This window comes from Gymnodraco acuticeps, unplaced genomic scaffold, assembly GCF_902827175.1.
Source record: "Gymnodraco acuticeps unplaced genomic scaffold, fGymAcu1.1, whole genome shotgun sequence".
Lineage (NCBI taxonomy): Eukaryota > Metazoa > Chordata > Actinopteri > Perciformes > Bathydraconidae > Gymnodraco > Gymnodraco acuticeps.
Genome location: NW_022990341.1, coordinates 833452 through 848960, shown reverse-complemented (window position 1 = coordinate 848960; position 15509 = coordinate 833452). Strand labels below are relative to the sequence as shown.

At 42.0% G+C, this 15509-nt stretch overlaps 1 protein-coding gene across 1 annotated transcript in view; it reads left to right on the top strand.

Annotated features, from left to right (window-relative positions):
• plpp2b (phospholipid phosphatase 2b) overlaps window positions 1-10943 on the top strand; it is a 30455-nt gene extending 19512 nt beyond the window's left edge. Inside the window, exons 2-6 of the mRNA XM_034223551.1 lie at window positions 516-667; window positions 1425-1687; window positions 2525-2582; window positions 3968-4144; window positions 7774-10943. Of these exons, the coding sequence (XP_034079442.1) occupies window positions 516-667; window positions 1425-1687; window positions 2525-2582; window positions 3968-4144; window positions 7774-7938 (815 nt within the window). The 3' untranslated portion in view covers window positions 7939-10943. The remainder of the gene's footprint in view (window positions 1-515; window positions 668-1424; window positions 1688-2524; window positions 2583-3967; window positions 4145-7773) is intronic.
• The last annotated feature ends 4566 nt before the right edge of the window (window positions 10944-15509 follow it).

Genomic DNA, 15509 nt, shown 5'->3' with positions numbered 1-15509 from the left:
CACACCGCCACATCAGTCAAAAGAGCGTGTGTGTGTGTGTGGCAATTTGTGTGACGTCTCGTAAGTGTGTGTACACTCTTGTGTCTGAGTATGTGAGTGATGTGTGATTTTTACATATGCCCACAAGCCTGTGTATATAAATACTGTTTTGCTCTGTTTATTTTTGCAATTCCCTGCTGCGCATTTTCTACCCTGACATTTGAACGACTGAATGTTTCTTTCTCCTTGTGGGCTGTTTTCATCATTATGATTTTGGACCTTGAGGTCCACAGGCAGAGAAAACAATTTAGCTATCCTTGGAGAAACATTTTTACTCCCCCGAAAGAAGAAGTGATGTCATGTCTGAAAAGCTGCTTAAAACAGGGCAAATACGTTATACCAAAACAATTTCTCAACAGTTATGTCCACTAACTTTGTTTAACCTCGCTCCTATTGGTTTCTCCAATAGCACAAACACTCCAAATAAAGTAAGGAATATAACCCATCAATAATTCTCCTGCTCTGTTTTGCTCCAGCGGCACTGCCCTTCATCATCATGACCATCATTTTCAAGCCGTACCAAAGAGGGATTTACTGTGATGACGAGAGCATCATGTACCCCCTGAAACCCGACACCATCACACACGGCATGCTGGCGGCCGTCACCATCTCCTGCACCGTCATCATCGTGAGTTAAACTCCATCATTTACTCTCTTCTCACAGGGAGATTTACAACGTCTCACCTCAGTGCAGCCAAACTCAGGCGAGGTGAACAAGACTTCACTCATGTAAGGCGTGACTCTACTGGAAAAAACATTGTTGTTCATGCAATGGTTAATTATGCTTCCATAATATTTCTTCTTAATGACTAGTAGAGAGAAATCATCCAAAATACACATCAAGTTGTTGATTTGACTAACTTTTGCCCGTTTGCGTCTTTGGATTTCTCCTTAAGTCACCAAAAGTAAACATCGGAAATGCCTCATTTGTACGTTTAAACACAACTTTTCAAAATATGTGTGATGCAAAATAATTAACCTTATGTAAGTTTCATGGTGATATTAAATAGTTAAAAAATAAATCTCATATTCTGACCCAGAAATGTCCACTTTCAGCATTTACATACACCATTTTATTCATTCCTATATTATTTTCTAAAGGTCTTAACAGTGAGGGATAGTTCAGATCATTTTTAACTGCAATGTTCAGATTTTGTTCTGGAAATGTTTTCATATTAGCACATGTTCAACAAGATCATGCCTCATTTGCAATGGCACCCAACCATCCCCCCTAAATAAAAGTATGTGCTGTTTGCTCCATTATCAACCTGAGGAATTGGACAAAGCTCAGATGTATGAGGAGGAAAAGTCATTTCATTCTACTGATGCGTAAAATGCAATAAAAAAAATGTCTTCTCTGTTTTTAACTTTTTGCCATTCCTCAGATTTCCTCCGGAGAAGCCTATCTGGTTTACAGTAAGAGGATTTACTCCAATTCTGACTTCAACCAGTACGTGGCTGCCCTTTATAAGGTGGTGGGCACCTTCCTGTTCGGAGGGTCTGTCAGCCAGTCGCTCACCGACCTCGCCAAATTCACCATCGGCCGCCCGAGACCCAACTTCATGTCCGTTTGTAATCCTAAAGTCTGCACCGGGTACATGCAGGTGATCAACTGCACCGGAGTCCACGAGGACGTCACAGAGTCCAGGTACGAGGAGGAGGAGGAGGAGGAGGAGGAGGAGGAGGAGGAGGAGGAGGAGGAGGAGGAGGAGGAGGAGGAGGAGGAGGAGGAGGAGGAGGAGGAGGAGGAGGAGGAGGAGGAGGAGGAGGAGGAGGAGGAGGAGGAGGAGGAGGAGGAGGAGGAGGAGGAGGAGGAGGAGGAGGAGGAGGAGGAGGAGGAGGAGGAGGAGGAGGAGGAGGAGAGTCTCATTTCTGTGTGTAGCTTAAAATAAATGTAGCTTATTGAAAGCTAATGCACCTGCAGAACTCTTGCTGTCTTTGTATCTGTAGGTTGATTGCAATATGTCTCTTTAGATACAAAATAAAATCGAAGCTACCCTACTATACCTACTTTGTACATTTAGATTATTAAACAAATATGAATCAACTAAAAATTATGATATATTATTATAGGTTGAGCTACCCAGCAGTATATATATTAATTGAAATAAACCCAACCTTAACCCCAACGTTTGGGATGAACACATTCATTCATCACTAATTAAAATACCATACTTTAAAATATATTATTCTGAAATGGGCCATGCCGCATCAAATGTTGGTTTATTAAGTTTATTTTGATGTTAATACTTAGATAGTACTTTAAGCTGCAACAGAGAATTCCAAACTTTTCTACATTTAAGTAAAATATCTGAGTATTTCTTCCATCTATGCATTCATTAGTCATTTGTCACTTTGTTTCACTTACTTGTGTTCGTGTGGAGAATACTATTCTAACAGATTTTGCACAATAATGATGCCAACAGTATTCTACAGTTTAAATATCCTGTGTGACACTTTACATTTGCTTCTGTCTCTTCTCCAGATTGTCCTTCTACTCCGGTCACTCCTCTTTCGGGATGTACTGCATGTTGTTCTTAGCGGTGAGTACATCCTCGACCCATGACTAAAAGTCCTGAAACACAGTGTAAACACTCTTCTCTGTGTACTGTAAACATGGTAACATCTCCATGTGGTCACCATGCTGATATCTCGGTGTGAATCAGGCACAGTCGACCCCCAGATGGACTCATCTTACAACAGGCTTTTGAATTTGGATCTGCACTCGAGGGCACATTTTGGAGAAAGAGAAAGAGCTCATAGAGACAGTTTGTGCCTGTGGACATAAAAGGACAAGGCAACCGTTGAGAGGAAGAATGAGGATACTGAGAGAAATAATCTGGAGGCCTCAGCTGACTTTCTTCCAGCCATGAAGAAGGCAAAGCATGTCCTGTGTTGTGTCTCATCCAGTTCATTACCCTTGGCCTCCTGTCTTTGTGTTAGAAGCCAGGCAGCAGTGCTAGACAGCAGGGCGTCAAGAGGCCAAGCCAAGCAAAACTGTTCAGTTCAAAGAGAAATCCAATGAAAATCTCCAGCTAGTGTCAATGCCCGTCCTTGGTTTAGACCTCGCTCTCATTCTTGCCAGGCAAATACTAGGAAATGCTGTGATATGCAGCTTGTGTCCTGCAGTGTGTGTGTGTGTGGGGGGGGGTGTGTGATGCCAATGTTTGCACCTTCAACAGCAGCCCAGTAAAACCCAGGAGAAGACTGTACTGGTGCCAAGTCCGTAATTCTTTTTGGCATTTGCTGTTTTCCAGCACCCCAAAAAAGAGGTTTCAGTCCATAGTCGACTTGATTCAAACTCAACACTTTTTTTTACAGTTAAATCCAATTTAATAATAATAATACATTTTATTTATACAGCGCTTTTCACAACTCAAAGACGCTTAATTTAAGACATACTACCAGCAACTATTTGCATTAGAGGGACACAATCATGCTTCATATAAATGGGCTGTTTTTGTTGGGGGGTGTTTTGAGTTATATTTCATCAAGCTTTTAACATTACAGCATGACAGGCTCTATATTTAAGCAAATATCAAAGTTAACATGCACAACATAAATGTGACTGCTGCATTACTGCCTATTACATTACATGCATTTTACATTATGCAAGTGTAAATACTATATTTACATTATCGTAACTTTTTTTCTGCTGTGATTAGACCAACGTTTTAGAATCAAAATCAGGTCTATTGCAAGTGTTTGTTAACATACAGGGAATGTGCTTTTGTGTATAACGGTACATACTTAAACACAGTTTTAACTATTCTAAAAACTTTTATAGAATCCGAAAATATGTGCAAGAAATGTAAATTTCACGCAAAAGAACAAACAATAATTATATGTTAAAACACTCATGACATTTTTTTCCTGTCTCTTCTCCCCTCAAACCCCCCTTCCTCTCCTCCTCTTCCTCTTCCCCCAGCTGTACGTGCAGGCCAGACTGGTGGCTAAGTGGGCCCGCCTCCTCCGGCCCACCATCCAGTTCTTCCTGGTGGCCTTCGCGGTGTACGTTGGTTACACCCGAGTCTCAGATTACAAGCACCACTGGAGCGACGTGCTGGTGGGGCTGCTGCAGGGAGCGCTCGTTGCTGTGCTTAATGTGAGTCGCCACGGCAACGCCTCTCAAGGCCAAACATCGCGAAGTTTAATAACTCCTGCGTTATATTTCCATCATGTCATACAGTCGTAACTCCTGTAATGGTCTAGTGTTGAGGTTTGAATATACAAAGAGGAGGAAATTGAATATTGACAATAATGTCAGCCCATCAGCTCGGAACTACTCATTTTTAAAGGGGCCCTAATATACTTATTTTCAGGTTTCATATTTTTATTTTTTGCCTTTACTGTGTGTGAGAGAAACTCCGGGAACTTTGGGATGTTAGCCTTTGCAGACCATTTACATGCACAAAAACCTATAAGCACTACAGGAAAAGGAAATCCCTAAAAGCATAATAGGGCCTCTTTAAAAGTAGAAATAATGCTCATATTTGTACATTTAATTGTATATAAAGTAGCTCCAGCCTCAGACCTGATGACCTCTTAACTTTGAGTCTTTCTATTGTGGTTTCTTGCTCTTAGCTAAGTAAACATGGGTGGGTGCAGATCATAAAAATGACTTTAATGGAAATCTCTCCGTTAGTGATACTCCCTTTTTTAAAGTAGAGCAACCGCTGAAGAGTCTATATTTCAGTTGTTTTTCAATCAGGCAGTAAAAGTCCATGTAGACAGAAAAAGCATGAGGGGAGTGAGGTGTGACAGCAGAAGAGTGTGTATTGACACACACACACTCACACTGGCAGGTTCTCATGCAATACTGTGCTCTCTTCATCCAGCTGGACTCCTTATTGTTTGGCCTCTTCCCTGTTTAGCGTGAGCCACTGTCAGCACGGTGAAACTCCTGCAGTGGTCGAGTGTGTTTTGGAGTGTGTGGCCGTGAATGTGTGTGTGTGAATAATTGGGAAGTGAGCCCGCTCTTTTGGCCTTCACAGTGTTGTGCGCAATTACAGCCCCTCCTGGGCATAGGCTTTTATGTGTGTGTGTGTGTGTGTGTGTGTGTGTGTGTGGTGTTGGTGTGTGTGTGTGTGTGTGTGTGTGTGTGTGTGTGGTGTGTGTGTGTGTGTGTGTGTGTGTGTGTGTGTGTGTGTGTGTGTGTGTGTGTGTGTGTGTGTGTGTGTGTGTGTGTGTGTGTGTGTGTGTGTTGTGTGTGTGTGTGTGTGTGTGTGTGTGTGTGTGTGTGTGTGTGTGTGTGTGTGTGTGTGTGTGTGTGTGTGTGTGTGTGTGTGTGTGTGTGTGTGTGTGTGTGTGTGTGTGTGTGTGTGTGTGTGTGTGTGTGTGTGTGTGTGTGTGTGTGTGGTGTGTGTGTGTGTGTGTGTGTGTGTGTGTGTGTGTGTGTGTGTGTGTGTGTGTGTGTGTGTGTGTGTGTGTTGTGTGTGTGTGTGTGTGTGTGTGTGTGTGTGTGTGTGTGTGTGTGTGTGTGTGTGTGTGTGTGTGTGTGTGTGTGTGTGTGTGTGTGTGTGTGTGTGTGTGTGTGTGTGTGTGTGTGTGTGACCATCTGTGCGACCATCTGTGCTCAGACCTGTCCAGATGTTTGCATTCACAGTTTCCAGCCACGCCATCACATGCTCCAATCTTTTATGGGAAAGGTATTTCCCATTAGATTAGATTTAGTTTTGGGGGAAATGTTTTGTCACAGCAGCGTGTTTACAAGGCCTTGCACATTGGAATGCACAATACAAAGATACACAATAAGATATTATACACTATAATCAGGGGTGCACATAACTGTTTTGCCCTGGTTCTCAAAGGAGCACCTGGAGATGTTGCTTGGTGCTCATCCTTAAAATGAAATAAATAAACCGGTCTTTATTTGTCACACACACGGCACAGAACACACAGAACACACATGCAGAGGCGAACACAAGACAACATTAGCACGACCAGTAATCCTACAAGCTGTCATCACTACCCTCCTGACTGTTCTCCTCACTGTCTTCCTCTCTGTCAGACATGGTAGCTGATGATGTAGGCCTACTACTTTCTCTCTGGTTGAGTCTGCGATTAGCTGCTTGCATCCACAAGTCAACAGCTGGGTTTGGGTCGAAAGTCCAGTTTTAAAAGGATGTGTTTGGTTACTGTCCTATAGTATGTTGGAATGATTTCAAACCTGTTTATCCCAATAATTATAAAGGAGTGCCTTGAAAATATGTGTTTACATAAATTGTGACCAAACCGTTTGAACTTAGACTAAAGTGAACTATCTAAACACTCAAGAGTCCTTTACCTCACTGAGCTGTAGTTATCAGTCTATCGGTCTGACTGGAGAGGACTCTCCCTCCACATTATTGTAGAAACATCTTCTTCTTATATCCGCAGCTAGCACCAGATTCTAATAACAACAGCGCCGGTACCGGTGCACCCTCCCTCTCTCCCTCGCTCACTCGCACTTTGGCTGTGAGCTGCGGGCGCCAGATAAGCCAACATCCCCCATTTCATCGTACAGGGCAAATGAAACGTGTAACCGAGGTGAAAAGGGTGTTACATTTACTTAATTATGAACGTTGTTACATCAAGGCCGAAAATTAGGATGAGCACCAACGGTCAAAAATGTTTTTTTCCCTCCCAGAACTCAGTGGCGAGCCGTGAGTTTTATACCTAGGCCCTTTTTATTTTGGTAAAACTAAAGAAAAATATAACTAAAAAAAAATATTATATAAATATAAATATATATAAATATTTTTTTTTTTTTAATGTTTTTAAATATTATTTTTGTAGAATATCTTAGGCCCTCATAGAGGGCCTAGAGGGCCCTGACGGCTCGCCACTGCCAGAACTACCAGCGCAGCGCCTCCACAGATCTGGCGCCCTAGGCGAAAATCAACGCCAGTGCGACGGGCCGGCCCTGAGTTCATATGCAACTCGCAAATATCTTTCTCTCTCTCTCTCTTCTCTCTCCTCTCTTCTCTCTTTTCTCTTCCCCCTTCTCTCTCCCTCTCTCTCAATGTTGGTACGCAAATGCGCCTTTTTTCAAATGACCCGGTGCTCTTTTTTTGGCCGAGGAGCGCATGCGCAACTGCGCACCAGTTATGTGCAGCCCTGACTATAATAGACCAACCTACTACCAACAAAATATAAACATAGGATACATTATGAGAGTGTGCAAAGTAATTGCAGTTTTAAAGTGGCCCTATTATGCACATTTTCAGTTTCAGGCATATTTGTATTTAGTGTCTCTACTGTGACATGTCTCCACGCTTTAATGTTCAAAAAGCTCTTTATTTTTCTCATACTGCCTGTGCTGCAGCACCTCTTTTCACCCTCTGTCTGAAACCAGAGCTCAGTCTGCTCTGATTGGTTAGCTGCTTTGTTTTAATTGGGCAACCACATAGAGATGTCCCAACCCTTAGCTTATCACATACAATGTGTTGGAGCATAGCCAATAGAAGTGTGAGTACATAATGATGTCATTATATTACGGAAAACAAAGGAGTCCAATGGAGGCGTTTCAGGAAGGAGGGGGGGAGTGTGGGGGAGAGAAACTCCCTCGGGAGGGAACACAGGGATTTTAGCCTTTGCAGACCGTTCACATGCAGAGAAACCTACACACACTACAGGAAAGCGAAAACCCCAAAAATCATAATCGGGCCTCTTTAACTTGAGTTTAAATTCAACAAAAACCTTCCTGTATAGATTGTTGTGACCACATCTAACATCCTCTCCTCTCCTCTGCAGGTGTGCTACGTGTCGGACTTCTTTAAGAAGCGTCCTCCGCATTGCACGAAGCAAAACACGGCCGATAACGAGGAGCCGGAGAGGAAACCCAGCCTGCAGATAGTCGACTTGGAGAACAGCAATCATTACAATCATCGACACACTACTGAGTGTGGTCCCGTGTGAGGGGGCAGACGATGAGGAGCGGGGGCTGCTGCCTGCAGACTCAAACCTGTGAGATAGGGTCCAGAACTGGGGCTTCTACCTTTTTAAATGTCCAGCCTGCAGGGTTTAGGTTAGTCCTGACTCTGTGGGCTGCCTGCTGCTGATGTGAGAAGCCCCAGACTGTCTTTATGAATGCTCGCCATTTGCATGTCTGTTCGAAGGAGAAAGCTAAGGTGCAGGTCTGTAGCGTGCAGCCTCCAAAACCCTCCTCACTCCCCCTGTGTCAACCACTCACACCCCCACACCCCCCCCTCCAACCACTGGACTGACTGAGGGTGCCCGAGCCCCCTCTCAAAGACTCCATGATGACCTGCTTCTCTCTTGTAAGAGAAAAAGGAGCATATTGTTGTTATATATATTGTATGTGCTTAAAGCTGCATTAAGTGAATGACTCCACACCCACAGCAACGAAGCTATGATACACCAATGCCTTAATAAGTGCTTTTGGCCACGTTTTTTTTTATCAAGTTACATGCAGAGGATCCTTGGGCTCGCTAAGTTGGATTTTATTCACCTTTATGCCACCATATTCTCATATGCTCCACTTTCTTTTGTTTCGTCACTTGTTTTTTAGACTCACTGTTTCCTAATGAGCTACAGTCTGTTTCTCAGGCCATGTTTGGAGGAAACAGCTGCACAGTTTTATAGAATGGATCAGTGAGAGTTGGGTTTCCCCTCTTTGTGGATAAATGAATGAAAACAGCCTGAAAACTGCAGAAATGAGAATATCTTTTAGTTGTATTTCACACATTTTACATACTAGGAGTTCTTTGGTTTTATGGATATCAAATACACCGCTTTATGTCGTTTTATCGATTTTTTTTATCATTTTAACTTCTATTTGTAGAGAACCAAATAAGTTAGCTGGGATGAAATTAAGAACGAGAGGAAGAAAGACAAGAATGTTTAGATGTTGGTGAAGGCACATGTTGTTGAATCGCTTCATTTTAGTGCACCTTAAACTGGCTGTGTTGCAAACCATAAGACATTTATTAAGGGTAGCAACCAGTTCACATTAGATGAGCTCATTTTCTCCATATTTAATGTCAACCTGTTGGCAAGAAAAGGCTCTCAAACTAAAACATTTTAGCTGCGAACCACCCAGAAGCTGCTTTGAAAGAGTATATCTAACATCATGGTGTAGAGGTAATCCGACGACCTGAAGTCAGCTGACAATACTTTTCTGCCAGCTTTCTAACTGCCGCACAAACAGGTCTGGGTAACTATGAGAAACAATATACTGTTTTAAAAGTGGCAACACAGGCTTTTCATGCCTGATGACTCACAGCACAATGATAACGTCTGATTCATGTTGGATCAGTGCCCAAGTGTGTACAGATAAGTCTGAATCTGACGGTCAGGACATTTACTAAGATTTAAGGGCAGATCTTACGTCCAAACTTGGTCAGGTTTACCTTCAACGGTGGTGACGTGCAGTACAGATGCCTTGAGATAACATTAAGATTGAAAAAAGTTTTGGTGATGGATTTTCTACGTCTGACCTAAATGTTTTCCTCTCCTGTGTTTATTACTTAACAAATGGTGAGAAACAACCAACGCAAACAATTTTCCTCCCGTTACATGGGGAAAAAAACGTTTGGGGTGGGATTGAGGAAATATTATCCTGGCAAATCCTTCTTTAAACCTAAGTCATTAACACAAGAGAGAAAACTAATTATTGCAGACTTAGCGAATGGATCACCCTTATTTTCTCATTTGCCCTTAAGGGCTACCGTAGTGAGGCTCTCGCTAAATTCCAACTTTAATTGTGGATGATGTTTGTTTGTGTGAAATGGACTGCAGACGTAGAAACCATTGATGCAGATAGCTTTAATTTCTGATACCACTACTATACTGCCAATCAATTTAATTAGCAATTTGGCCTCTATTTTCGTCTGTTTTTTTTATTTCTCAAATACGTATAATCAAAGAAGGATGAGACAACCGTTATGAAAATGGTGTTTAATTTATTTTAAAGCTTTATTTACTCTTGGTAATGGTTGGAAATGCCAGCGCTGTTAAAGTTTTTGTGCAATCACCCCCCCGCTTGCCACTATGAGCCACAAATACTGTACTAATGCTATGAGACATGTTTCATGTTGCGTGAAGGATGTATATATATGTGCTTGTATGTTTTTATTTCGCATGTAGGTGCGATTTTAATTTCCCCTGTACAGTGTGCTTTCGCCCGTTCTTTTTTTCTTTTTCTTTTTTAAGACTGTAGAAGTTGCCACACAAATGGATTCAATTCCAGGCCCAAACATAAGCCAGATGCCTTGGCGGCGCTGCTGATAAAGGGGTTACATATCCAACTGTGTTTTTGAAGCTGCTCCATTCCCACTTCAAAGAACCGTCTCTGCTCCTTTCCCCCTTCCTGTGTTGATGGGTGGGGTTAATTTGTGAGTAAGGTACAGTTGTTGTACACCATGCAGAGCCCTGAAGCACTGACACCAGATCAGACAGACCACAGACCTAATGGGGGCAGAAAGACGGGAGAATCTCACCTGGAAGTGATTGTGAGGCCCTGACTCTGAGCTGGGATTGGAGAGGGTGGGGTTCTTTAGAGGGTGGAGGGTATCCCGTGGTGAACTTTAGTCCCTGGGGTCTTCTACACATTAAAAATCCAGATTTAGAAACAGCTGGATCTGGTTGTGGTGAAGTGCTGTGTGAGCCCCCTCCCCTACATATAAATCATCTGTATATTACTGCAGCCGGACTAATAACACAAAACGATGAGAATGTAGAGACTTCACAGAGTTTGATGCACCTCCACCACATTTCCATCTCACATGTGGCTCTGTGTGTTAATATGCTTTATTGAATTAGTGCCTTAGAGTTTCAGCACTGGTTGGCCAATCTCTTGTTTGTGTCCACAGGTATGATTCACGTTGTTTGCTTTTTGTATATAGATTGTATCTATAGGCTCTAAAGCAGATCATTTTAAATAAAGATATAATCCACGTTCAGTCATTTTGTCTTAATTTATATATGTCACTCATGATGGATTTACATGAGGTTTCATTTCATCAAGCACTCATATCTACAGTGCTCATTAGATGGTGATGATAAACACATGTCCTGCAGTAACATCATTTCCCCCTTTTTAAGAAATAAAGGGTCATAAACAACATTGTTGCATCATTGAGATTTCAAGATGTTCTTGCTGAGTTCACTATAACCCTGATTGCTAGCAATATTTCATTTTTAATGATGCACAATCAAAATGATTCAACCCACAAACCATAAAACACTTGAAATCAGTGCTGCAGCAAGGGAGGATGACACTATCAGTTTGATTTAGTGTTCGTTATCTGAAGGTAGTTTATCACATAGTGAATCCAGCAGAATGACATGTTGGAATGTGTTCTCGAAACCCGATAACAGATTAATAAAAATCTGTTTACTTGGTTTTATCAGCACAGGTTTTTAAATATCCACCTTTTTAAAAAAACGTTATCCAAACTACTACAATGAAGGTAAACTAAATGTTGTATTGGTTTTATATTTTGGTTTTTCAGAAACCTTGGTCTTGTCAACCTTCCTGTGGTGGATCCACAGATCACATGTGTTTTTGTTATTCAAGCTGACTGACCCTAACATTGTAAAATTGGGGATATATTTTCTTTGCTTAAGCGGTCATTCCCGCAGGCCATATTTTACAAACCAGAATAATCTTTATTGATTTCAAAAGAGGATGGTGAGCAACCTTACAATAGGGTGTTCGGGCAAAATGCGGCAATTTATTTTTAAACCTTTAACTCTGAGGATTGTATGTTTTTCTTTTCTGAATGAGAGATTGTATTGTATGTAAAACAATATCCATCACAGAACATTGGATAATAAAAATGTCAGTGTTCCAATGTAGTGAATGTTTCAGTACTCGTGCAGTGCTTAAAGATTTACAGTTTCACCTCTGGAGACTTGGTTAAGTGATTCATGACTTTCTTGTGCATTAGACATTTGTGTATAAAGAATAATTAAAACCAAGAGCTGAGAATCAGGAGGGGTTAATTAGGACGTGCCTGCTGTCTTGAGGCAGGAGAATGAAGCCTACCATGAAAATAAACATATATTTATAACGATATAAACATTGGACTCATGGGGACGCTTGTGGGAGTTTCATGGCAGCGGTATTGAAACCACTGCCATCCCTAATTTAAAACAATATTACTCACTCGCACGTTGTGAAAGTTGTCGCACACGAGGGGCTATTTTTTACCGTGATGTCAAAACAACCGGCAACATTAAGGTGTTTTATTTACGTGACTATTCACCCTTTTAGCTGTTTCCTCCTCGGGGTGATTTACAAATGTGAGTACATAGCTTTTCTCATTAATTTCTCCAGAGATGCATAATATGGCTGAATATATTATACTTAAGGTCTAACAGTTAATTTACCTTGTTGCAGTATGAATGATGATCTCTTTAACCAGGCTGCTAAACAGCATATCCGCCCGTGGTTGTACACACTATCTCTCTATCTATAACCCTTACAGATATCACATCCTCTATCTTCCTGAGGGTTAATGAGGCAGATGAAATAGATACTCTGCCTACAGTGGGTGGATAGATTCCTATATCTTTGGTAAATCATCAACATAACCCTGAGATTTTGAATAACACCTTTATTTCACCACCTTCTTATCAAAATATGATCTCTTTGGCTTGATACATTCTCCACTTTCTTTTGTATGCCACTTGTTTATTAGCCTCACTTTCACACCAAGGCTTTTCCCGTTCTAGCTCCGTGCTAGAGCTTTTCTGGTTCGGAACCGGTTCTTCGGTTCAGCTCCCGCTCTGTTCACACCACTCAGAGCCCGACTGGTGCTGCGTCATTGCGTTATCGTTTGCGTCATGACGTAACCGTTTGCGTGCCTGCTTCGTAAAGCCAAACCGCGCGGAAACCCCTCACATCGACAACAACAACCGATTGTATTGAAGCGCTACTCGTTTTGGTTTTGCTCTGTCGAAACGAAATGGAAGAAATGGGACGACTTTACTACCAACTTTACACTCGTTACATGCTACATTAAAAAGTTCTTTACAATCATCATCATCAAATTCAACGACAAATCCGTAGGAGAAAGAAGGTAAATATCCGTCCTATTCGATGGCGTTAGAGCTAGCTGTTGTTAGCCTCTGCATGCGCCAAGCTCAAAATACCCAGCTTTGCAGCATTAATTATGGTATAACATTAAAACTGAGGCCCCTGCCCCCGCCTCCGACGTAAGCGTGACGTATGCGGTGCTTGCTTTCTAGACCGACAACTTTTTGGTGCTTGAAACAAACCGGATTCCGGAGCTTAGAAAACTGTGCTTTTCAAGCTCCAGCTCCGAACCGGCCCTGGAACCGCGTTGGTGTGAAAGGGACAACTGTGAGCGGGACATGTTAGCAGGACAACGCTGCACAGAGTTTTACACATTAAGATTTTTGGGGTTTTCCCTTTCCTGTAGTGTGTTATATAGGTTTTATCACCTTCAACACATTGAAGGTGATAGGCTAATGGGCGGTAAATCTTGAAGAAGTTGACCAATCACAACAGAGACGGCCAGCTGACCAATCAGAGCAGACTGGGCTCTGGTTTCAGACAGAGGGTGAAAAGAGGTGCTGCAGCAAAATGTGCATAATAAGTCCTCTCTAATGTCATACATTGCTTAAAGTAGCTTCGAACAATTGTTTCGTTTTTTTAACTTGTACTTATAGAGAACCAAATTGGCAGTGATGAAAATAAATGTAAGTACAAGATGAAAAAAAATTTTTTTTTTGCATTTTCAGAAATGTTGGTAACGGCACCATTTGTTGAATATTTATATATTAAACTAGCTGTGTTACAAATCATAATAAATACTTGGAGAGGCAACCTGTTCACAGTATGAGCTCATTATCTCCATATATCATGTCATCCTGTTGGTTATATTGAATATCTATCATATTCTATCATGAAATATCTTTCAGCACACTTTACAATCTTTCAAGAAAGTTTACATATGTTTTAGGCCCACATAAACACAGGTTGATATCAAAAATAATGTGGTATTTCTGCTTGGCATTGTAGGAAGTAGATCATTCCTTAGAAACCCTCACAAATCATCAATGGTTCGGTCCGCAGGGATGAGATTCTGTGAATGACCCGGAGCCTGCTGGGAAGTGGCTCTGGAGATGAGCGGTTTGTGAGAAACCTCAGGACTGGAAGCAGCAAAGCCTGACAGAAGCGACTCGACTGCCAGTATTCGGATGCTGCGGTGGACGGCGCTGGATGTTATATTCTGACCGTTCAGCCCACTTTGGTCTGTGTCCCTGTGGGCAGCCATTATGGTTTAAAACTGGACAAGAAACAGGAGAATGTGGGACAAGGGTTCAGCCAAAACAACATCTGGGATGCTTTGGAAGCTCATTTGTAAAATAATGAATATTTGTATTCTCTGGCATGTTCCAACTTGTGTTACCAATTCCATTATATAGACAACTCCTTTACTTCCTCTTTGCTTTGTTTAAGAGTGCAAAACAGATCAGAAATAGCTTAATAATTAATTGACATTGAATGGATGTTGGAGTAAAGGATTAAATGGATGGAAATCAGTGAGCATAATAGTCAAATTAATCAGGGAGTAAGGAAATTCATGCTAAGGGCAGTTTCTCCTTGAAGTCCCATGTGGAACCTGACGGAGAGGAAGAGAGTGAATATAAGACGTGTAGGAAGTCAGGGTGTAAAACCGACACGAAGGAGAGCTGGACTGGTTTACACGATTAGAAGTGGATAAACAGGAAGCACAGGCATGGTCTTGTTCCTCAGCCTGTGTTAAATTTAACTTAAATTTTAAATGTTGTGGCTTTCATCGAGCTGGAACTGTTTACATCCAGTTTTCAGCGCTTAAAGGGGGAAGCTGTTTCAGAGAAAATCACTAAGTGCTTCACAGTCCCACACACACAGTGACAGAGTTAAACTGCAGCTTCAGGAACTACAGACCCTTTACCATACTTATATTGATTAAAGAGGCCCTATTATGCTTTTTAGGGTTTCCTCTTAGGGTGTTATATAAGTTTTACATTTTTGGAGCTTCTCTCCCGCAAAATCACCCCTAAAACTCAAAAATCACCCCTAAAACGCCTCCATTGGATTCTTTGTTTACTTCCTTAACATAGGGACGTCACTATGGGCCTTTCTCATTTCACTAATGTCCCCACCTCGACTCCTCGAATCCTCGGTCCTCCGGTAGTGACCCGGAAATGGATTTCAGTGTGCCATGTATGTTGAAGGACATCTAATTTCTCTAGCCTCATCCCAATACCCCTCCTCGACTCCTCTCTTCCCCTCCTCCGGAACTTGACCCGGAAATCGATCAAGACACGCCATTTTGAAGGACGTCCCAATAGCTGAAATGCAAACGGAGGAGTCGAGGAGGGGTGAAGGAGGAGGGGTGCGGGAGGAGACGAAAGGGAGGATACACGCGAGCAGACTACGCGGAAGTGTTTTCACTACTCGCGTATAAAAAACCCCCGCCCCCACCTTCACAGCTGGTCGATTTCAACAG